At 36.7% G+C, this 23,619-nt stretch overlaps 3 protein-coding genes across 7 annotated transcripts; 1 reads left to right on the top strand and 2 right to left on the bottom strand.

Moving 5' to 3' along the window:
• Positions 1–2,062: 2,062 nt before the first annotated feature.
• Positions 2,063–12,895, bottom strand: rab25b (RAB25, member RAS oncogene family b). Its single transcript, XM_014969099.2, has 5 exons — positions 12,672–12,895; positions 7,945–8,140; positions 3,323–3,516; positions 3,141–3,221; positions 2,063–2,874 (listed from the first exon to the last, which is right to left on the bottom strand). The coding sequence occupies exons 1-5, from the start codon at positions 12,706–12,708 to the stop codon at positions 2,753–2,755; spliced, it is 630 nt and encodes a 209-aa protein (XP_014824585.1). The 5' UTR covers positions 12,709–12,895; the 3' UTR covers positions 2,063–2,752.
• Positions 12,896–12,921: 26 nt separating this feature from the next.
• LOC106904674 (uncharacterized) lies at positions 12,922–23,518 on the top strand. Of its 4 annotated transcripts, none has more exons than XM_088014207.1 (9): positions 12,935–12,973; positions 17,180–17,270; positions 17,352–17,404; positions 19,184–19,372; positions 19,470–19,586; positions 20,526–20,582; positions 21,598–21,810; positions 22,575–22,697; positions 22,891–23,518. In XM_088014207.1, the coding sequence occupies exons 4-9, from the start codon at positions 19,196–19,198 to the stop codon at positions 22,945–22,947; spliced, it is 744 nt and encodes a 247-aa protein (XP_087870333.1). In that variant the 5' UTR covers positions 12,935–12,973; positions 17,180–17,270; positions 17,352–17,404; positions 19,184–19,195; the 3' UTR covers positions 22,948–23,518. The 4 variants fall into 4 exon arrangements, with proteins under 4 accessions (XP_087870331.1, XP_087870333.1, XP_087870330.1 ...); XM_088014204.1 differs by having other exon boundaries at positions 12,936–12,973; positions 19,122–19,372; XM_088014205.1 differs by having other exon boundaries at positions 12,922–12,973; positions 17,180–17,404.
• On the bottom strand, positions 14,105–16,365 carry lamtor2 (late endosomal/lysosomal adaptor, MAPK and MTOR activator 2). 2 transcript variants are annotated; one of them, XM_088014208.1, is made up of 5 exons: positions 16,132–16,365; positions 15,305–15,467; positions 15,138–15,227; positions 14,720–14,771; positions 14,105–14,530 (listed from the first exon to the last, which is right to left on the bottom strand). In XM_088014208.1, the coding sequence occupies exons 1-4, from the start codon at positions 16,197–16,199 to the stop codon at positions 14,742–14,744; spliced, it is 351 nt and encodes a 116-aa protein (XP_087870334.1). In that variant the 5' UTR covers positions 16,200–16,365; the 3' UTR covers positions 14,105–14,530; positions 14,720–14,741. The 2 variants fall into 2 exon arrangements, with proteins under 2 accessions (XP_087870334.1, XP_014824586.1); XM_014969100.2 differs by lacking the exon at positions 14,720–14,771 and having other exon boundaries at positions 16,132–16,363.
• Positions 23,519–23,619: the final 101 nt, after the last annotated feature.

The following is a 23,619-nucleotide window of genomic DNA, read 5'->3' as shown; positions in this document are numbered from 1 at the left end:
GCAGAGGTGAAGCTTAGTTATTGAAAAACCTACTCAAGTATGTGTAACAAAATAAAAAACAAAACAATTAAAGCCACTGCATAACTGTTTGATCATAATGTGCAAATTTTCATATGTTAAAGAATGTGATAAAAAGTTAATAAATAACAATGCTCCAAAAAGTAGAATATTTCCTCTTCTACATTTTAAAAACATTATATCTTTGAAATCAATGTATAGTGTGGTTAACATTACAACATTATATAACTGTATAAGACCATACTGTTTGCTCTACATTCCCTTCAAATTAAAATGAGACAAGTTGAAATAATAGTGCGGCAAAGAAGTTACTCAACTTAATTTAACTGCGTAAATGTAACTATCACTATTTGAGATATTTACATTGCACAACTAATTTTCTGAGAGTTGTTTAACAATATTTTTTAAATATCTCATATAATATTTCATAATATTTTTGAACAAACAAACAAGCAACAGTAAGTATCTTAAACCTTATTTTAGAACATTATCAAAGGAGGGGACCTTGTTTCTATTGAAAATGCGCGCTATTTTAGATATATTTCATTTTAAGTCTGATTACCGATGTCATTTTTGATTGCTGTGAGAAACGTTTTTATTACATACTGTAATTGCTTGCCATACAGGAACAAGCCTCAGGTGAGCTTGGAAAGCAGTGAGACCCAACTGGCAACCAGCGGGATCGTATGATTTCCGAGTAATACGTGTCACTGCTGCTCGTTGGTCCGTAGAGTGAGTGAGGCAGCAACAGAGCTCTGCAGGAACATAAACAGGTGGAGTTTTAAGGCTGGTGTTCGTTGTTTAAAAGGGGCAGGATAGTACTTAAATCAAAATCAAACGTCAAATAGTCAAAACAAACACGAGTGCTACATCTATATCAGAGCTATTTTCCACCTTTCCATTTTATTTTAGCATATTTTATTGCTGCTTTATGGGTTGATACATGTTTATTATTAGTAATATCTTTCATATAACTCACATATTGTGCACTTACTTGTTTTAGAAAGTTTTCTGCTGACTTTGTTAGCTTTTTGTCATTAAATTTGTTATGAGTTGTCTCTTCAAGAGTAAATACTAAAACATCCTTTGCCTCTTCAGTTAATTTATTCTAGCAAATATATGGAATATTAAGCCACTAGAGCTTTAAATGGTATTTGGGAATCCAACTGCAACGTTTTTCACACAACAATCCCATCTACATGTTCAGAAACAATGGCTGTTGATGAAGAATCAGAGTTCATTACTGGCCAATATAAGGCAGAGCCAGCCCAAAGCAAAAGCAAGCCAGGTGGCTGATGATTTTTAAGGCCACAAAACCATCAGGGGTCTCCTGTAAATGTTTAATTTTAACAACAACCAGATCTAGCTCTGAGGAGGAGCTGTGCCTCGAAGACGGAGCTAAATCCACCCAGGACATTGGCACCGCATTTGGCACCACTGAATGGTTGCCATGGAGATCAAAAATGATTTCTGAAATTCATGAGAGAATCAAAGCAACACTCCAGGGATGTTTTTGAAGTGAGAATAACATTATAACATGATGTAAAACTAAAAAATGTACATTTTAAATAATACTGACCCTTTAAGAATAAAAGTATTTTTATTGTTTTGCTAGCATATTTACAATCTAATGCTAGAGTTTGTCTAGTATTTGAGTTTGAGCTTCAGTTTGTTCACAAATATTTCTCAGCAAATATTAACCAGTTATTCCTGTTTGGTTTCAGTCAGTTTAACTTCACTCCATCTCCCAGATTTACACCAAATATGGATAAAAACTGTTAGTGGTGGTCATGAGGGGCCCCAAATGAAATTCTGCTCAGGGCCCCATTCAACTCTGCGCTGCCCCTGATAGCAGGTGTAAAGCCCAAAATAAATGACTACTTTTGACTGAAATGGAAACAATAGATCACCAATGTAACCTGGAGTAGAATGGAAAAATTTAACAACATTTGAGAACATCTGTTATTTATTAATCTCAGGTTTCACTGCAGAAAATCCCATGAAATCAGAACTAGAAAGCTCAAAATAACTCACATTCAGGGTCTTCAGGACTATTATGTTTATTTATTATTATGTTGCTGATACTGAATCGTTTTGCCCTATAAACGTGACGTACTTTGGGACTCGCGTTACATTTTTCAGTTAAACAGTGATTCCTGGAAATGTCCTGCTGTCATGTTTAGACAACACAAAGTCGGCCAACTTCTACTTGTTTTTTACTTGAGTCAGAAAAAGAGAACAACTAAATTAACATCTGTAGCTGCTCTCTTCTTCTAAAATGTAAGACATTTCTGGTTATAAGGCACCAATAATGAATCTACATAAATATTTATTTCTCACTAAAACACAGTCAGAGTAATCAGCTGCAGTACATTCTGATCGCTGAGGTCAGGACTCAAAACACACATCATCATCATCATCATCATCATCGAGCAGCTGGGAGCTCTTCATCAGTCAGATATCATCTCTCATTTAAACTGTACATATACATATATATAAGTGCTTCCACTTCCCACCACAGATAGTCTCAAAGGTCCGTTCCGTGTTTCAGTGTTGACCTTTGTTCCAGAATGGAAGCTTGGTGTTGGTTTCATGTTTTAAACCCGTGCAGCTCCGAAAACAGTCGCTTCACTGAACGGAGCCGTTTGTTTCGTCATGTGGAGTCTCAGTCTCTGGCCAGCCTCAGCCCGGCGCTGCAGGTGGCCCCCTGCGACCCCCAGAGGGACATTTGGGTTCAGATGTTCTTGCAGCACGGCTTCTTCTCCTCCTCCTGGCTTTCTGCTCTGGAGCTGTTCAGGGTCACGGCGTTTATGGACCCTCGCACCACTTCTTTGCTGTTCACCTTTTTATGAATCTCTGTGTGACAAAAATTATATATCTTGAATATTTAAAGCACAGCCAGTTTATTTTTTTAAAATAGAGCTTCTGTGGAGTACCTGTGAGTAGTCAGTATGTCATAGACAGTAGCACAGCAGGTAAGATGATTATGACTAACAACTATTTCACAGTACCATAAACAGTCTTTACAATCATTCCAGCAGAAGTAACTAAGGGAAGTGATTCAGACACATGACAATTTGTTGTATGTAAAATGAAAAAATAAATTAAAACTGATAATTTACCTTCCAAGACTTTGTTGAATGCTGCTTCCACGTTAGTCGACTGCAAGGCCGAGGTTTCCAGGAACAACAGACCTTTCTTTTCTAGAGGAAAAGATCATCGGAGGACATTTTATGAGATTGAGTCATACGCTGCAGAATCTCACATGTGATCTTTGAACGTCATGACATCATCAAGTTTCCACCTGCAAAGTCTTTGGCCTCCTCAGTGGGAACAGATCTCTCTGACTCCAAGTCAGTCTTGTTGCCCACCAACATCACCACGATGTGGGGGTCAGCGTGATCGTACAGCTCCTTCAGCCAGCGCTCCACGCTCTCATAGGTCAGATGTTTGGTGATGTCATAGACCAGCAGAGCTCCAACCGCCCCCCTGTAGTACCTGAGAGGAGGACAGCCTCGTTAGTCGGTTTTACATGTCAAAGGTCAGAGCAAAGAGGAAGTTGTAGTTAAGCTGTTTTACTTTCACATCATTTCCACTGCAGCGAGGCTCATGACATGTTGGAGCTTATTTGCATGTCACTGTCTAAACAAACTCTGACATGCAGGTGATTTTACATCTTCTGTTTGATATCTTTAGCAATGGAAGAGGAAAAGGGCCGCTGGAAAAAATGTCAGAATTCTGAAAAAAAGTCAGAATTCTTAAAAAAAAAATTAATTTAATTTTTCCCCCCAGTGGCCCTAATTCTCTTCCGTATCTAACTTTAGGAGAGCAGAAATCAGGAACTTGAAAAGCTGGACCTTTGGGTTCAGTTAGAACAGAACAACTGTTGATCTGTGATCCGTTTGGTTGGTCGGCTTTGCTTAGATTGCTTGGTAACACTTTATTTGAAGGGGGGTGAATAACACTGTCATAAACATGACATAACACCTGTCATGAACATGAATAAGCCTTCATGAATATTTATGACTGTTGTTATAAAGCGTCATTCGGTAAATTATGACCCTTTTAATACAAAGTTGACATTATTCAAAATGTCTTTGTTATGACAACTTGACATTAACCAGGAAATCATTACTGTTTAAACTTTACCTTTAATAACATAAAGTTACCTAATTTTTAAAGTGCAATCAATAATACTTTTATAACAAATTTATATCAGTAATGATTTCTTGGTTAATGTCAAGTTGTCATATCAAAGACATTTTGAATAATGTCAACTTTGTATTAAGTGTCATAATTTACCAAATGACGCTTTATGACAACAGTCATAAATATTCATGAAGGCTTATTCATGTTAATGACAGTGTCATGACAGTCTTATTCACCCCCTTCAAATAAAGTGTTACCCATGCTCTGTACAAACAAAACTAAAATTCTGAGAAATTAATTTTCTCAGATTTAAAGGTTGGTGGTAACCACTGATTCTCCCCCATCAACTGGGAGCAACTTTTCTTCCAGTTGCCTTAATTTTGAAGTAATACAATAAAAACCTACTGAGACGCTGATTTTGCAGAAGGTTCAGCTTTGGTTAGCAAGAAATCTTAAACTTAAGCCCTGTATACATGAGAATGTTTCCAAAAATCTTTTCCATTGTGTATCCGGAAAAAAAATGTGTTCATATAACACTGATTATACAGATGAAAACACAAACAGGACTGGAGACAATGTAGTGTACATGCAGGCCAGCAGGAGGCAGTATTTTTGTAACCCTGCAAAATAGTAAATTTATCTTTGTTGAAGCATTAATGACAGATTTTGATTTAAAATGCCAAGTAATCTGGAGAGGCGCAGCAGCACATGCAGAACATGGACACCGACGAATCACAGCAAATTTCACCATGCCTGCGGCAGCCATTTTGGATTTACCTTAACAGCTGCAACCTTAACAGACTGGAGCTGTTAAGGTAAAAAACACATTTAAGAGAAGAATGTTACATCGGACCAATGAAAAAACATTTTATTCCAATCATGACACGATCAGTTGTGGCAATATATTATTTGATGTTCCTTATAATATTGTTTATTGGTATTATTGGTAATCATAAGGAAAGCTTCCTCTGTAATGAGTCAGCCGCTGTTTGCTTAATAAGAAAGGCTGAAACTTGACAGTTCATAAAATCATTCCACAGGGTGTGTTTACCTCCGTGAACTGTTAGAGTTCATGACCTTTACTGAAAGAAAACCTTCTCACCTGGGTAACCCTAAAAAGCTATTTTAAGCTGCTACTATTCACAGAAGTGTCAATAATAATGTGTAAAATAACATGATTGAAAAAGAAAAAAAGAATTATCTGCTTAAATAATTACTTGCTTCAAATGTGCCACCTTATCTCCCTCACTTCTCTAACAGGTGAGACTGTTAGGGATGATTATTTGATCCTTACATCACCTTCATTCAGAAACACTTAGCAAAGGGAAATGTTTCTGCAGTTAGGAGCTCATAATTTCTTTCCATATAATTACAATTCTCCTCTCTTCTCTTCTTCCAGCAGCATAATTAATTCCTGTTTAATGGGTTTTTGCTGGTTGTTGCAGGATAAATGTTAAATTCCATGGGAGTGGGAATTTGCATGCTGGAGTAAGTCAGTGAGTAATTACTGCAACATCCAGGCTGACAAGAAAAGAGCTAATCCAGCGATGAAGCATATCCTCTGATTCTGACACGGCTCTATTGTTTAAAACCAGTTTTCTCTGTTAATCCTAGTAGTTTAATTAAAAACAGAGGGAATCAGTGGTGCCTTTAGAAAAAGAGACCCAGGGAGAGTCCAGTGGTTTTCTGGTGGAACCAGCTGGAGTCTGATCCGTGGGGAGGGAGTGGAGTCAGGACGTGCTGGGAGGTTTTTCAGGTAAAGGTTTCCTGTTCTGGGGATCAGGGTGTGTCTCTGCCTGGGTTTTGGCTCAAAACTGCATCAGCTTAAGATGCTGACAGAAAAGGTTGCTCAACTACCAATGGTGCAAGAAAACAAGCTCTCCACGAGTCACATTTTGAAGAAATGCAGTTTGGAAATTCACTTTCTTAACTCCAACCAGCATCACTCATATCTGATGCAACATCCTGCCGGATCACTACATCACCACAGTTCTGGACTAATCTATTAATATAGTCTAATATATTTAGATATTATGATCTGTATCTGTCTCAATTTTGAAGAAAAATCTAGATCAGGAATCTGTGACAATGTTTCCAATCCATAATGGCAGATCTATTCAGCCTAAATCTGTGCTTTGTGCTCTGAGCAACATGATGCTTTATTATTTATTTTGAATTATATTTAGGATTCCTAATTACACTTTCTGAACCATTTGAAAGAAGGGTTTTCTGTTTGTTTTTACATGTTTGATCAAGACAGTCAACCTATTGTTTTGTTAGTTTCATTTTCTTTATTATTTATTTTACATTGGTTGTTGTTCTTCTGTTTGCACTGACTGAACTAAAGTTGTGTAGTTTTTACTTGTTTGACCAAATTATTGGTGTATTTAGTGTGCTGTACTGGTGCAGATACATTTGTAATTCAGTACATTTATGTCTGTGGGTTTAAAAATGAAACGTTTTAAGTCAGTTCAGTATCAGTCGACAGTAGACCTCAAATATCTGTATCAATATTGTGAAATAAGTGAAAAAAGTGGATCAGTGCATCCATAAATATATTATTAGAAACCTCCAGGTGTGAAAAATGTATTTTACTGTTTCTTTCTTTCTTTCTTTCTTTCTCTTTCTTTCTTTATTTCTTTCTCTTTCTTTCTTTCTTTCTTTCTTTCTTTCTTTCTTTCTTTCTTTCTTTCTTTCTTTCTTTTACCAAAAATAAATAAAACAAAAAATAATTAGAATCCTTTATCGGTTTATTTTATTGTTACTTCTTTTTTATCATTAATTTCTAATTAATGTCTTGCCCCATGATTACTTTTGACTTGATGATTTCCAACAGCCATTGTGTAGCAAACAGTAGTAAAACCAACCCACTGCTGAAGCTCAGTGTTGGTTGCTAGGTAACGAGGCTGGGCTTGGCTGGGTTGCTAGGTAACGGCTCTGTGCGCAGTAGCACAGAGCCGTTTTTGAAACGGCTCATTTAGGAGGTTTTTGAAATGGCTTATTTTCCAGACACTAAAAACATAAACTCATATTTATAAACAGTCATACTAACTGAATTATTTATGTATATTTTATGATTATTCATAATTATAGAATATAAATTGTAAACTGTGCTAAGACAAACTTGCTCCAAAAATCTGTTGCTTACAGAGGAATTCAGGAATAGAATAAATTACCTAAAAACAACATAAAAAGATCACCAAGATCCCATTTTTATTAAATCTTATTTTTGAAAAGAATCTAGGTTCACGTGTGCAATTTGTAAAATGTGACGTCTGGCTAATCTTCTGCATTTTACATGTTAATGTTGAAATTGCCTTATGTGTTGTATGGATATTTGTATGTGAAGATGTTGTGTGCATCTGCTGTGCTCATTACATGAGCCGCTTGTCAGTGAAATGCTGGTAAAAAGTTGTTAAAGTGTCAATAGAGGAGCCATTTTGTTATGACTTCCTGAAGGCGGAGTTTCAGGTTTTAAAGAGAGAGAGGCCCAATTGCAAGTCGGTAAATGAGGAAAGAAATTTATTTTATGTCATATTTGATATATATAGCATTTTTATAAAGCAGAAGGTGATGTTACTTGATTATGCTACAAAATGCTGTTATGTGTCTGGAAAACACAAGGTTTTGCCCTTTTAAGCACTTTTACTGTCTTTAGAAGCAGCTGAGACCCAAATAGAAGCATGAAACATGCAAAATGTGAATTTTGCATAACAGGTCCCCATTAAAGGCCCATCATGTGCCAATAAATGCTCATTCGGTTCGGGTGGTACTCACGCAGAAGTGATGGCCCGGTATCGTTCCAGGCCGGCCGTATCCCAGATCTGGGCCTTGATGTAGAAGCCGTTGAGCTGCACCGTCCGTGTGCTGAACTCCACCCCGATGGTTGTGCGGCTGTCATGGTTGAACTCGTTTTTCGTGAAGCGGGACAGCAGATTGCTCTTCCCAACACCAGATTCCCCAATTAGAACCACTAGAAAAGAGCCAAACAGAGTTTTATTCTTTAATTCACAGCCAAACCATCACATCCACTAACAGCTCTGAACTAAAGCTACTGGATCTGGGTGTTGCCCTCCAAATGTAATTACACCATAAATCTGGAGTCTTAGCTGTCTGACACTTTCATAAGAACACCATTAAGAAACAGTAATTGTTTAAACCTCAGCCCACAGAGAAATATTGCAAAACTGAGCCAAAGCAACATGATTACTAATTAGGTTTTTGTATTGTAGAGGCTATAATTTCAAACAAGCCACCAATTTCACAACAGGTATGGAAAAGATTTGTCCCTGAGGCTTTCAGGATGCAGTTTCTACTTCCCTCCAGGAAGGCTGAGGAAAAATCAGGCAGAGATGTGGATGTCAAACAAAATGAGGCTTTGTTTCCGGACTCGTCAAACAATCAGCATGGGGGTAAGGCAGGTCAGAATCAGGTGGAACAAGTTCAGCAGCTACTTCCTTTACTCTGGGCCGGTGGAACCTATCTGCAGGGTAAACAGGCTCACCCCCTCTGCACATTTCACTGACTAATGTTTGGCTTTCGGTCATAAGACGCTGATTCAGAAAACAATCCAAAAGGCTTGGCTTAATTGGTCCAGACCAGAGACAGAAGCAACACATGGATGTGTTAAAGTTAGAGCTTAATGCTGGGATGGGTTATGATGACAAGCCCAGCAGCTACTCCTAGAATTAAATGTTACTTGCTGAACAAGTAACATTGTAACATTGTGTATTAAACGCCTGAGAAAGAGGAAATGTGAAACTGAGAGATGGCTTTACATTAAATGGATTTCTACCTTAGGTTAGTTAAGTGAAAACATATTGTCTTTTGAACCAGCGAACACTGAATTTGCCCTAACTGGAATTATTTTTAATGCACATTTCACCAGAATTTGGGTAAAGTATTAGATTGTGGGTTTTGATGTCTTCGATGTTTTTATCTTTAGTTTTTATCTATTTATTAATTTCTTTTTATTTCTCTTTCTCACTGTTTATGTTTTAATGATACAAAGCCACCCAGAAAACGTCCCAGTTAAAAGACGTTTAAAGTCCTACAGGGTTTAGAGTCCCAGCTGACGGCGTTTTAACTAAAAACCTAGAGGTTGGAGTCCTTGTCAAACGGTGTTTTTGGCTAAAGTCCCAGAGGGTTAAAAGGGGTTTTAATGTTTTATCTTTTTTAATCTTTTTCAAAATCTCTTTCTCTTTCTCACTGTTTATTCAATGTCACATGCTGTTTTTATTTTAATTATGTAAAGCTCTTTGAAATGCCTTGCTGCTGAAATGTGCTATACAAATAAAATTTGATTGATTGATTGATTAAAGTAATGATGAGAAAATTATGAAGGGGTGCTATAGTCAATAGTCAAATTAGAAGGACAATATTTAACCTGAAGCCTATTTCTGATCTCATCTACTCGGGATTTGCATTTTAAAAATAGAACAGTGTAAAAGGGTGGTGGTGTGTCCACTGCCTTCTCTGTGAGTTATTTTATTTTTTCCTTTGCTTATTTTAGATTGTTTTATAAGGTAAATGCTTCTGCCATTTTATTTATGTCATATAATGGCAATAAAATTACTCTATTCTATTTAAATTTGAGTATTGTGTTATATCTTGAATTTGGATCTTGGAGATAAATTGTCACATGCTAGCAAACAGATGCTAAATGCTTGACATATAGCTAACTGCTAAATGTATCCATTAAATTCCCCCCATAAGTTATTTTTTGAACAAATACCAAATAAAATCTGGAAAACAGGACAAAAGACAATTTTAACTGACTAAATAAAAACTTGGTGCTAAAAACCTTGGCTGTTAGCCTGTTTCATGTTGTTATAGCAACAATAAAGCAATGATGTTTCTGAAAAACGTGATGCTGGAGGACAAACAACCGAGTAATGTAAGAAAACAGAAATAAAAAACAAGTATCAGAGCAATTATTGAAAGAAAATATGTTGCTTTATAAACTGGAGCTAAAATTTATTGATGGGTTAAATTAACACCAGATGTCAGTAAGCTAATTTAGTCCAAACGTACTAACTGCTGGGAGTTTACAGCCAAACAAATGGGAGGAAGAGCTGCCTGCGTTGTTAGATTTTATAGGTATAGCTGCCATTAAATGTAAATTATTAGGGTAATTCAGCACAGAAGTTTAGCTTAGATTTATAGAACTGGATCTGGACTTTTACTGGTTTCTTAGTTCACATTATCTTTCTTTACAGGTTTTTATTTATTGCATTGTGTTTTTGCATGCATTTGCCAAGGATCTGTAGCTGCTCTATTTCCTCTTAACTCTGATAGAAAATCATGTCAGTCTTTGTAATAAAAAGTTTGATAATAAAGCAGCTTTCAGAATATCCAGCAGAAATTTGAGGCAGTAAAATGTAAAATATGACCTAAATTCAAGAACCTCTAAAATTAATGGAAAAGAAAATATCAGTTTTTTCAATCAGTTGTTTGTCCAATAAGGTCTGAGTTTTATTTAAAGAATATTTTACAAGCTTCTCTTCACAAGCTGATTTAACTGATTATAAGTTATTGTGCAATCTTCTGCTTTAAGTGAGTTTTTCCTCATTTTCTCTGCTACTGAGTAACTCCTTAAGCAAACAATCCAGCTAGTTTCTATGGAAATGCAGGACAGGTGACCTTGGAGCAGTTTGTCGGTCAGGTTTGTTGATCCTGCAGGAACCTGGAAGAACCTGAAATGTTGCAGTGAGGCTCATATTTTTCCCGTCTTTGTTTTCATGACTTTCAGAGCAGGACTTCAGCTGACAGCTGCTGCTGCTGCAGGAGGCCTCTCTACTGCTAAAAACAAGAATTATTCTGTAATTATTGTCATCAGTACTGCATATCACTACTTGTTTACTTGTTGGAATCACAGAGTAAATAAAGCTTATACTCTTTGAAGAACTTTGACTTTTGAGCCGTTTACATTCCATACAAACTTGAAATGATCTGATTTAAGTGATTAGCTTTCATGCTATCCAGCAAATCAGTCGGGTTTCTAAAGTCTGAACTTACTTACAACCAAAAAAACTAAAGAATGTTGTTTTTTATAACCATCCTTTTGAACTGTGGCAACTGTGGGTTGGTTTTAGATGTAGACTGAATTTTTTAAGCGTTTTTTTTTTCTTTCCTGTTTTAAAGGGTCAAAAATGGAACTGAAACTTTTGGAGTAATTTAAATTGAATGCAGATCAGTTTAATTTCAAAGTAGACTATAAAGATTAGGTTTGCCAAAAAAAATAACACATGCGTTGGTAAACTAACAGGATGGAGATGAAGGTTTTCTATTAAAACACGACCATGTTACTGAGCGTCCATGTTGTTGTGCAACACCAAGTCAGATTACACTCCATTAAAAGTTATCCAGAAAAATTTCAAAAATATTTATAAATTTTTGTCTTTTATTCATATCCTGAATAAATGTGAAGTTGTGTTTTTGTCTTAACATATGCAGTGAGGTTTTCAGATAATTATTTCTATTCGGATCTCTCCAGATGCAACATTTCTGGGCTTTAACTGGGCCGTTGATGACTCGTTTCTTTTCTTTTTCAGTCGACAGTTAATAAAAAGTGTTTCTGCATTTGTTTTTCTCCAAACATGGTGCCTCTCCACACGGTTCTCATTAGATATAACTTTGTAACATTAAGTCATGATTCTTCCAAGCTAAGCACACTTCCGCTGTCTTTTTCAAACCGACTTGTAATGAAAGTTCACATATAAAATATAAACTGAAGCCTGTAGAGACTGAAATGAAGCTTGTGTGATTTTTGTAAGTGTACCTGAGTGTTAACCTGTGTGTAATTCTTCCTGATGTCCAGTCCTAATTAGAATGACAGCTGCTGCACATGTTTTGCCCATGAGAATAATCTTTCCTGCTGCAGAATGACAGAAACGGGCTGGAAATTGTCCAATAAATTATCTAGTTTACTGACAAGCAACATTTTCTTCCACCTGAGCGTTGAGTTAATGATCAGTTAATTATTACATTTACACCTGAATGTTGCTCAAAACACTGGACTTTTCTAAAATTAGAATTAATTTTGTTAAAACAAGCGATTCAGTTGTTGAAAACTCCAACTTATCTTTCATTTATCAGTCGGGCATCATTGAGCTCCAGGACCTTGAATTACATGTCCTACCTGTTCAGAGTGATACGTTTCTGCAGAAAATACAAAATAGGCAAGCTCTGTTTGCATCTGAAAGGATATCCTGTACTACCTGTATTATTGTTGCATTACTTATATGAGTGCAACATAACTTGAACTAGGACATTTTCAGGGACAGTAATGAGCAGATGACGTCACTGCAGTGTAGTGATGCAACTCCTCCACCTGAAGTCAAATTTGACAAAAACAAGATATGCAGAAATGATTTCTTCTTCTTCTAATCAGTGATTGGCTGTTTATTCCTCCAGTCATTAAGTGTTCTGTTAACAGCACACAGTCCAAGAGAGAAACACAATGAGAATGCAGCAGGGATGAGAAGTAAAGGACAGGAACTCACCTTTAAATACAAAGTTGTAAGCTTCATCTGAGCCCATGTTGTGTCCATCCAGGTTGTCCCTGGTTACCTGGTTACAGCCTCAGGTTAAAGGATGTAAGGTGAACCAGCCTGCTTCTCAGATCCTGCTGCGTTAAAAAGGCAGAGAACGGGTCGGCCACATGCAGCTTCCTGCTCTGCCTCAGGTAACACAGCCTGGTGTGTTTGAACAGGATACGCTCGGCGCTTCCAGGTTGTTCCAGGCTGGAAGTGGGCGGCTCTGAGGCTGGGGCTGCAGCGCGACGGAGGCGGAACATGAGGGGAAGGTAGGAACACCTGAGGGGCAGCGAGGCGCCTCCTGCTGGAGGAAGCAGCAGGAGGCGCCTGTGACTCAGGGGCTCCTCACCTGGGTCAAAAGGCCAAGAAAGTAACAGCAATAAAAAAACAAAATAAAGAAAATAATGGTGGGTACAGAATGCACCATACTGAAAAACATATAAAGGAATTTTCATGTGTACCTTAGTAAAGGAAAGACATAGATTTCCTATTTTTAGGCTCAATTGAACAAATTTATATTCATGACTGAGTTAGGGCAATTATAAATAGAAAATAAAACAGAGAAGGAAATTCCTGCCAAAAACTCAGAAATTATGAGATTAATCTCAGAAATTTGAGAAAAAAAATTAAGTTTCAAAAGTTGAAAATTTACTCAAAAAATTAACACATTTTGACATTAATCAGGTATTTCATAGAAAAATCAAGGACGTTTCTCATCTTGAAGTCAAAAATTTGCAGAATCAAATTTTTATATTAAATTGGATTTTTATTCTTGCATTTACTCTAATACAAGAATAAAATTGTAATAATGCAAAAATAAAGTTATATTTTTGCATTAAAAAAATTAGTTTTTTTCTGATATTACCAGAAAAAAACTAATTCATAGGAGAATAAAGTCATAGCAATGCGAGAATAAAGTTGTAATAATGATAAAAAGATGGGATATTAGATAAAGACAAGGGAAATAGTTGAATTAAAATTAGATGGAATATTAAATGATTTCAAATGAAAATAAGAAATAAATGAGAAAAAAAATACAAATACACAAAAATGTCTAAAAATAAACAGAAGGGACAAGTAAATTAAAAATTAAAAGGAATAATAAAAACGCCTCTAAAACCACTCGCACCGGCCTATTTTAATAGTTCAGACACTAAATATACCTTAATATTTATGATGTGTCGACTTGGTATTTCAGCTTTCAAATCTGTCTTCATTTTCTTTACAATATTTGACTTATTCTAAAAAATAAATAAAATCCACAAATAAGTAAATTTACCACAGCCAGTAGTTTCTCAGGCTTAATAAACCTTTTAAAATTAACGGTTTAGCTCTACAACAAAACGGCTCACCTCAGATTTGTACAGCTGCTCGTCGTCGATTTAAAAATAAAAACAAGGTTTTCTGGCTTAGAATCTTCTTTATTCAACAATTCTGAACTAGAACAGGTAAATATTCTTAGCTACACTTTTCAGACAAAGACAAAAAACCCACAAATCTTCACCACAATGTATTTGCAAGTGAGTAGAAAAGGCTGCAGTTCTGCTTTAAACAGCAGAGCTGACAGAGAAAACTGGATCTTTGTAGCAGGTCAACAAATGACTTCTTCCTGAAATCTAATCTGGTAAATAATAATAAAAAAACACCAAGGAGGCAAAGAGCGGCGCTCAGCCGCCATGTTGGGCTGTGTGTTCAGTCGGTGAGCGACCCGGATCAGGTGACCTTCTGTCAGACTCCAGGAAGGAAAGGAAAGGTGAGCCACAGCAGAACTATGATGCTGCCACTTGGGTTAATGGTTCCTCCAGATACTGCACCAACGCCTCTGCCTGTAAACACACACACACACGCACGCACGCACACGCACACACGCACACACACACACTGCAGTGAACAGGATCAGACTCCAGCTGGGCTGCAAACCTGCAGACTGTCAGACTGGAGAACCTGAGTAATCTCTGCAAGAAGTCGCTCATAAAATTAATTTAACAGAATAACAACTCATAACGTTTACTGACCCGTATAAAAACGTAGCATTGATCACTTCCTACTTCCTGTATTAGGGCCAGGCTAAGAATAAAGTGGAAATTATATAAGAATAAAGTTATAAAATTACTAAAGTGACAATATGAAAATAAAATTGAAAATTATGAGAACAAAGTTGTAATATTACTAGAATAATGTTGCAGTAATATGAGCATAAAGTGATAATTTTCCGAGAATTCACCCCAATATAAAAACAATGAATGAAACATCCAGGTGATCAAGATAAATGTCAACTTGAGAAAACTTAGCACATTGTAGTTCATTTTAAAGGAAACATAGGATTACTTAGAATCTTATAGTCACTTTAACTCTTTCCACTGCTGAACCTGAAACAAAAATCTGCTTCAGGATGAACTTTTGCTTTACAGGGATGAATATGTGAAGTCTTACCTTGGCTTTAAGCATCCCGAAGCCAACCGTCTCCTTGGCGTACATACACAGCAGCAGGTTGGCGACACGTGTGATGGCCACCCTTCCTTCCTGAGGCACACAGAAAAAAACAGCTTAAATCTACTCATGCGCACCTTTTCCCTTCACATCCCAGTCGTGTTTCTCACCATGCAGTCCATGAGGATGAATTTCAGCTTGTCTTCATTGAAGGCTTGGTGGCCGTTCTTGTCGTAGGCGGCCCAGATGTTGCTGGCGATTGCCGCCGTGACGCGGGCGTCGGTGTCTCCATAACCGGAGTAAGCCAGAAGAGAACCCTCGTTGTTGAGTAAACTGTGGGAAAGCAGAGAAATTAAAGTTTATATTGCATTCTATGAGGTAAACATTAACTGTGATATTTTCTTTTGACATATAATAGTGTGCAACATATTCCACTCAGTGTTTTGTGATATAAATAGGACTGTGCTAGCAATTATTCTAGTAATTACTCTGATCATTAACTGGATAAAAACTGCCACATTCTGTAGATTTTTCATTTAATACAATATTAGATACATTTCAAAAATGCAAATAATTAATTACATTAATTCTTCTAAATAATATTTATTGCCTAAAATGCAGTAACAACATTCCTTTAGTGAACCCTTGATGATTGGGAACAAAGAATGCATCTACATAACACAACATACATTTAATAGGTATATAATGACTATATTAATAATAAATATGTATTAAATTATAGGACTTCGACTTATTCAAAATCTAACCGTCAAATTGTAGCTATGAACATCATTTTAAAGACACGATGCTGCAGATTTATAATGTTCTCATGATTTCGAAAGTCATTCCTCAAAGAGAACAAATCTAACTCCATAGAAAGGCCATAAAATCTAGTTCAACAATAAGAAACAAACAGACCATGTGAGTGAAAAACAACCACAGGCAGTGCTGTAAACCCATGTAAAGCTGGTTAGCTTGATGCTAGCTCCGTACTCACAGAGTGCTCTGGACTCCGTTGGTGTTCGCTTGGCTCAGCACCTGCGTCAAAGCTTTCGGCCGCAACATTTCAGCCTCCTAAACTAAGTAATAAAACCTGTTTTATTCGATATACTCGATATATTCTAAACAAAAAACCCTTAAAGAGTCGCAAACAGCGTACAAGACACAGTCAAGTCAGCTGATTCGACTGTCATCTCGCGCTTCCTGTTTCTCTCCTAATGCACCCTGGGTAACTGAGTCTTTTTGAAATTAAAGCCGGAAACGGTAAAGGAGCGGCCTCCAGTACTGGAGACAGTAAAGCGCTCTCCTTTACCGTTTCCAATGATTTTAAAGGTTTATTGTGCAGACTTTTTTTTCCACTAAATTGTTTTGATCTAAAATAAACTCTAATAAAGACATAAAAGTTATCTTAATATTATTTTTGTGATTATTATTTAGTATTGACTTTGTAAACAGCAATATGAGGTGCATAAGACATACTACATGATTAACTGTAAATCTCCTTGAGCTCAGTTTGTTTTCTGAACTGACAGTGTTAGCTGTGAGTGTTCACAGCTAATCACTCATGAATAGAAAGGCAAGAGGAGTTAAAAAGAGTTAAAGAGTTTTGCAGACGCTTGGAGGATGTTATGATGACAAACTTCCAAAAAACTGCAAAACAGCTGAAACACTGAGTTCCTTTAAATCAAGACTAAAACCCCACCTGTTTAGAATTGCTTTCGAACCATAATAAATGAAACATTGACCAACATTTTTGATGTGAATGATTTTGGTGATGCTACTCATCAAATTGTAATACATGTTCAGTTGTTGAATGTATGATGTTTTCTTTATAACTTTATAATTGTGTGTTCTTATTGTGTAAAGCACTTTGAACTCCCTTGCTGTTGAAATGTTCTATACAAATAAGCTTTATTGATTAATTGAGCATTTATTTTCACTTTTTGATCAATAAAGCACTTTTTAAATTTAATTAATACATTAATGAGCGTATTTTCACAATGCTGGCCTTAAAACATCTTGTTTCTGCTTTCTGATTGCTCTAGATGCCATGTTTTATAACAGGCTTATTTATTAGCTCAGTGAATTTCTCCACGTCCTTATGGCTTCCCAGAGGGAGGAGGAGACAACAGCTTGGTAATGTTGACCCGACACGCCTGAGCCAACTGTTCTTTATAGCTTCAACCCAACCGTCACTCTTTTCCTTCATAAAAGAAGACCAGGCGTTTATTTTCCTTTTTGGATTCCTGCTGTTGAACTGGATCTAAGTGGTGAGTCTCTGTGGATTAAGTAATTAAGAAATTAGTTTAGATGTACTTTTTAGCCAAACTATAAAGCAAATAAATCAAAGTATATCATAAGCATGTAGAAAGCAAAATGTGTGACTCTTTCTGTTTGACTAGTGTGAGGCCTGATTGACTGATACACAAATACAAGAAAAATAAGCAACAGTAATATTCTGGCCCATGTAAATGATATATAGCCTAAAGTTAAGAAGAGCTTGTTTGGCCAAACATTGGACCGGATCACTGTAAAACTACCATGAACTCCTCTCTATGCAAAAATATTCAACTGGTATAGACACTGGACCCAAACTGGGTCATCTAAAGGACAATATCCCAAACAAGGAAGCAAATCTACAGCAGAATGACTGAAAAACATAAATCAAGATGTTGCAATGGCCCAATCAAAGTCCAGATCTCAGTCTGAGTAATGCTGGGGTGAAAGCTAAAGCCGGCAGTTATTTACAGACAAAAAGTTTTAGTTCCTTTCCGTCAAATAAAATATTATTTGCTCACCACTTGATATTTCAGACCTTTGATCCAAGGAGTGAAATTTGTACCTTTGAGCGATCTTTGTTGTGGAACAAAACTTTCTCTAGCAGTTATCTCAGCTAAAAGGGGTTTCAATTGATTAATGCAAAAACATTCAGATTTTAGATTTGCTTAGCAAATAGTTGAGGTTTAATCTGTATTATCCCACCGTCCATCTGAGTGTGGATTTGCAGATATGGTGTGGACTAAATGGGAGTTCATTTCTATATCACTGTATTAAAAGAAAATCTGTTTAATCTGCATTTTTGCAACAATTCAGCAGTTCACAACAAGGTCCTGAAAGATCAAAGCAGGAAAACTGAAGCTTCAGCTGTTTGGACGCTAACCTTCCAGCTTCCTGCAGAAGATTTTTGAACTTTAAAGGGGCAGTATCATGTAAAATTGACTTTTTGTGCTTTACATCATGTTATAATGTTATTCCCTCATCAAACCTGCGCCTGGAGTATTGCCTTGATTCTTTCATGTATGTCGGAGAAATCCTTTGAACTCCATGGCAACCATTCAGCTGTGCTAAACGCCTGGGCAGACCTAGCCCCGCCTTCGAGGATGCAGCTCCTCCTCTGAGCTTCCCACCTCAGATTTTTATTTCATTTAACTTTTATTTAACCAGGTGAGTTATCAGGAACAAATTCTTACTTACAATAAAGTAAGCAAGTAAACAGCGAACATTTACAGTAAACAGCAAACATTATCAACAAAACTTTACAGAGACAAAGACATGGGATAAAATTAACATTTAATTTTAAACTGAAATACGTGCAGGTTTCAGACAGCATCTTCTTTAAAATACCTGTACTCCTTCAGACTAGTCAGCAGCAATTAGCAAACACCTGGTGGAACTCGTTATAGGAGCTGCTTCTGAGTGCAACGCTGTTAAAGGGTTAATAGAGGAGCCATGTTGTGACGACATCCTGAAGGAGGAGTTTCAGAAAGAGCAGGAGGTTTTAAAGAGACAGAGGCCCAATTTCAAGGAGTGAAATTACAAAGTCAGGTTTCTTTTTAGTCGTATTTTCATACATATAGCATTTTTATAATAAGTGAAGTTATTTAATCACTTGATTGTGCTATGAAATGTGCCTGGGCAATACTTAACTCTGACCCTTTGAGTATGAACAGTTCTTAGAACCATTTCATTTTGTTTCTCAAATTATAGTTTGGAGGCATCATCACCAAACTCCTCAGTCCTCTTTCTGTACTTCCGGTTTGCTTCTTCAGCCATCAGGGAAGATGTCAGTGACAATGGCTAGAAACGACGGGGTCACGGTTTTTACGGTGCAGTCCGACCCGCAGAGCCGCTGGCCTCCGGTGTGTCAGATCCTGAAGAGCCTTTGCTACAGTCCGCTGTGCTGCTCTGTGTCCCCCTATGTGAGGAAGACCCAGGGAAAGTCCTACTCAGTCCTCGGCGTGAGTTTCAACTTCAGGTTCTGGTTGAGCTGCTGCTTTGCGTTAATGGGAGTGGACTCACACAACACCCGTCTCCTCTGTGCTTTGTCCTTCACAGGCCATGCAGATAATGATCGGACTGCTCAATCTGGGCTTAGGCGGAACCCTCCGTGCAAGTCCAGACACTGACTGGCAGCTGAATCATTCTGAATTTCCCTACTGGTTGGGAGCGCTGGTGAGCAACCTGCTGCCAGATTAATCACTGTGTTTTCTATTTTTCATAAAGTGTTAAAGCAGAAGAGCAAAGTCACAGGTGTTTCTGACGTCACTGGTAAAGTCAACTCCTTTAACTTTATTGCTGATTTGACTGCATATCATAAAGCGGATGCAGAGAGTTTACAACAGGGTCTGATTCAGCGTTAGCTGTTAGAAACTGTTTGTGAGCAAAACTTTGTCAAATAATCTGCTAATGTCAAGAAAACAAATTGTGCAAATTCATATGTGAATAAGTTTTTTCATCCAATAAATTATTAAAAAACATGCCACGCCATGATCCTGTCTTCTTCCTCATGGTCTGCGCCAGTGGCAGGATTCGGATGTTGGTCACAGTTTTATGGTCAGCTAGAAGTCACATGATCAACAACCGGCTGTTTTCACTGGCGCAAACCACGAAGATGAAGACGATAGGAAGAGGTCAGAGGATGATGGCAAGACATGTTTTTTTAATGACTTAATATTTTTGAAATTTCAATTTGCGCACTGCTATGGTCAGTGGAAACGCTACTATTATTTATAAGGACTGCAACATTTGGAAAACATGCACTTGAGACACAGTTCTTGAATGTTATGATGCAGATATCAGCGTTACTCCCTTTGAAATTCAGGATTTGGTTCCTAAATTAAAGGTTTATCTAAAAAGGAGAATATTATGAAGCAAACTCATGGGAAGGTTTTCCATCCTACACTGATGCAGTAATTCATGGAGCCCCAACCAAACTACTGGGTACATGGAAATATACATACGTTTCAGAAACCTGGCATTTCTGTAAAAAAAAAAAAAATCCTTCTTTTCATTTTATGCAGTGTTCTAATTTCCTGAGACAAAAATAAATCAAGGTATTCCTCTTTGTTGATAAAAGTGACCTTTATTGTTTTTGGTTCCTCCTTTTCGCAGTTCATCACCTTTGGAGTGATGTGTGTTTTATCTGAGAAGTTCCCAAGCCTGTGCCTGGTGAGTCGTTCAAACTTTATAAAACTGACAGCAAATATTCAGGAAGGTTACACCGAAAACTCAGAATAAACTTATTTCATCTGAAGAAGTTGTTATTGATAGCATAAAATCAGCATACATGACAAAAAGTGTTGCAAATATTGCAGTAACATTAATAATGTTCCTCTGCTTAGTTATCTTAATATTCAGACTATTTCATAGAGGTAACAAAATACAACTGAACCACAAAAAAAGGGTCATAATAATCAATGTTATTCAGGCCATGTGGGCCAAGATTCAAAAACGTTTTAGTTGTATCAGGGACGTGCACAGATGGACACTAGGTGGTGCTAGAGAAGCTGCCTTTTGAAATATATATATATTTTTAAATTTGTGGGTCAAAATAATTTTTTTTCTAGTTGTAGTTTTTCTGTTTTATGATCCCATCATGGTGGCAGAGGTCAGTGAGCTTCCTGGCAGCAGAAGCTGGATTGGAGTTTTGTTTTCATGACAAAATGGAGGAAAAAATTTAGAAAAACTGAAAAATAAAAAGGAGCAAAAAATAATAATAAATTTTACACTGAGTTTTTTTATTTCGTTATTACAATTTAAAATTAATTTGCTGACTTATTTCCTGAAAAGCGTGTGAAGGTTTCACACATAAACAAATTCCTGCAATAAAGTTTACTTTTAATCTACTTTTTAATCATACTTTTTATCTCCTCAGGGCTGTGATTTGTAAAATTATTGTTCTTCTTGTTTTGTTGTTATTTTATAATCTGTTATTTTATTGTCATTTGTTTTATCTTTGGTGGACTTTTGTGTTGCCACTAGTTTTCATAATTAGTAAAATTAACTTTCCAGACTTGCAGATGCTCATGTAATGTTTATTATTTCAAAGGTCGGTGGAAAGAAAACAGTAGTTAGTTTTTTTTAAGAAGTCATAGCTGTTTTATATTGATATATTTTATTCGAATTAGTGAAACTTATAAATGTTTTAAATGAAAACTTGAGTTTTAGTTTTCTTGTGATGCAGGTCATCCTGAATGTGATCCTGAACCTGGCCGGAGTTGGTTTCGCCATAGCAGCCATCGTGCTCTACAGCATCTACATATCACGACTTCGTATGTCGTGGTGGAATTGCTCCAACTCCAGGTCCTACAATGACTTCTACAACCCAACTCCACCTTCACAGAGTGACAACCAATACTTCAGGCAGATGTGTCTTGAAGGGGAATTGTTGTCTCATGTGAGTGAGATGAAAATGTCACCCGGAAGGTTAAATATAACTGTATTTCTATTACAAATGTGTGCAAATCTTTGTTTATTTTCTGCTAATGTTGATAAAACACAATTACACAATTGTGGAACTTAAATTAAATGATAAATTAAATTAAAATCACACATGAATAAGTTTGTTTGAATAAGAAGCTGGATGTTGGTGCCAGCCACAACAACCCGTGTGACGCAAAAAAAAAAAAAAAAAGTTTCCATTGCGGTTTTGCAAAATAAATAAATTTCGATGAGGCTGAAAAAGCCATCCTAGCACAAAAAGCTTGTTATTGGAAAAAATGTTTCCAATTCTCATTTTTCAATTCAGAATGAGAATTGGAAACACTTTTTTGCGTCACATTATCAACAGCTGGATGTTACTACGGCACCAACCACAAAGATGACAACAGGAAGTAGTTGGAAGACGATGGTGCGCATGTTTTTAATGATTTGTTGTGTGAACAAATTTATTCACGTCATTTCAATTTTGTTTCTTATTTAATGGAAATACTGCAATTACAAAATTGTGTTTGTTTTGACATTAGTGGAATATCGACATTTGTAATGGAAACAGCTGATGTCATTCAGGCTGACCCTAACAGGCTGTCAGGATAACCTGTTGGTAACCAATTACTAAGACTACAGGACATATTTAGGTGATATTTGGAAACAAATATTCATAAAGCAGCAGTCCACTCAACAACACGAAGCCGTTGTGAGAATGTTTTGTGGTCCGATCAGGTGCTCCTGATAGGACTGAATGTTGTGCTGATCGTTCTGTCCATCATGGAGCTCTGCGCCGTCATCAGCGCCGTCGTCCTCGGCATCAAGACTCTGAGGAACTCTGCGCAGGAGGAAAACACCGTAAGTCCACACAAACTAAACCAGTTAGTGACAAGAAGAAAACAGGCAGACTGGTTTCGGCTGAAACCAGCAGCTACTTCTGTTTGAGATGTAAAAGATGGAGGAAAACCGAAGCGAATCGGATCAGGATTTTCTCGTTGTGTCTTAGATTTCTTTATATTCTGACACTTTTTCTCTGCTGTTTTTTCTTCAGAATGTTGAAAACACCAAACCACTGCTGGAGGAGGTCACCTCTCATTCCACAGCCTAACGACCTCTGATCCTTTAAACAAAAAACTGAGAAAACTTTAAATGTTAAATGTAAAAGCTGATGTTTTTCTTTTCTTCACAACTTCACTGTTGCATTTGTTTAACATAAAGAACAGTTCCCCTAACACTATGGTACATTTTGGCCCTTCTTGTTGACAGAACCTCATTATATTTCTTGATTTCTCTGCCTATTTGTTAATAGCACACCGACCAGGAAGTGCAGATATCACGGGACTGATTAGCCGCCCTGCAGAGTTAATGATTAGCTGAAGTGAAATAAATCTGCTGGGATGGTGTTTTTGTAAAGATCATTCGGTCTATGCTATCCTATTTTTGAGTAAAACTGATTAAAAACACTGCATGTACTGTAAAATAAAGATTCATGTCAATCTGCATAAATGTTCATTTTTAATTATTTTATTTTCTATGAAGTCTTTTTAAATTTTTATATTTACATATTTGTGTGGGTTTAATGCACAAATGTCTCCAGATGATTCTAATTCTGAAAAATAGTTTTTATTGAACATATAACATGTTTGAAAATTAATAAATGATAAAAAGAGACATTAAAATAGCTTTGATTGTTCCTTCGTTTGTCAGGAAGCTGATTGCAGTCATGCAAGATGTTAAATTTGCAATCTTTCTAATATTCACCTTTTTATGCAAATATTGC

The sequence above is a fragment of the Poecilia mexicana genome, unplaced genomic scaffold (genome assembly GCF_051168715.1).
Source record: "Poecilia mexicana isolate PSO_F unplaced genomic scaffold, ASM5116871v1 scaffold_16, whole genome shotgun sequence".
NCBI classification, from domain to species: domain Eukaryota; kingdom Metazoa; phylum Chordata; class Actinopteri; order Cyprinodontiformes; family Poeciliidae; genus Poecilia; species Poecilia mexicana.
Note: the sequence above shows the minus strand (reverse complement) of the source record. Positions and strands in the feature narration are given on the sequence as shown.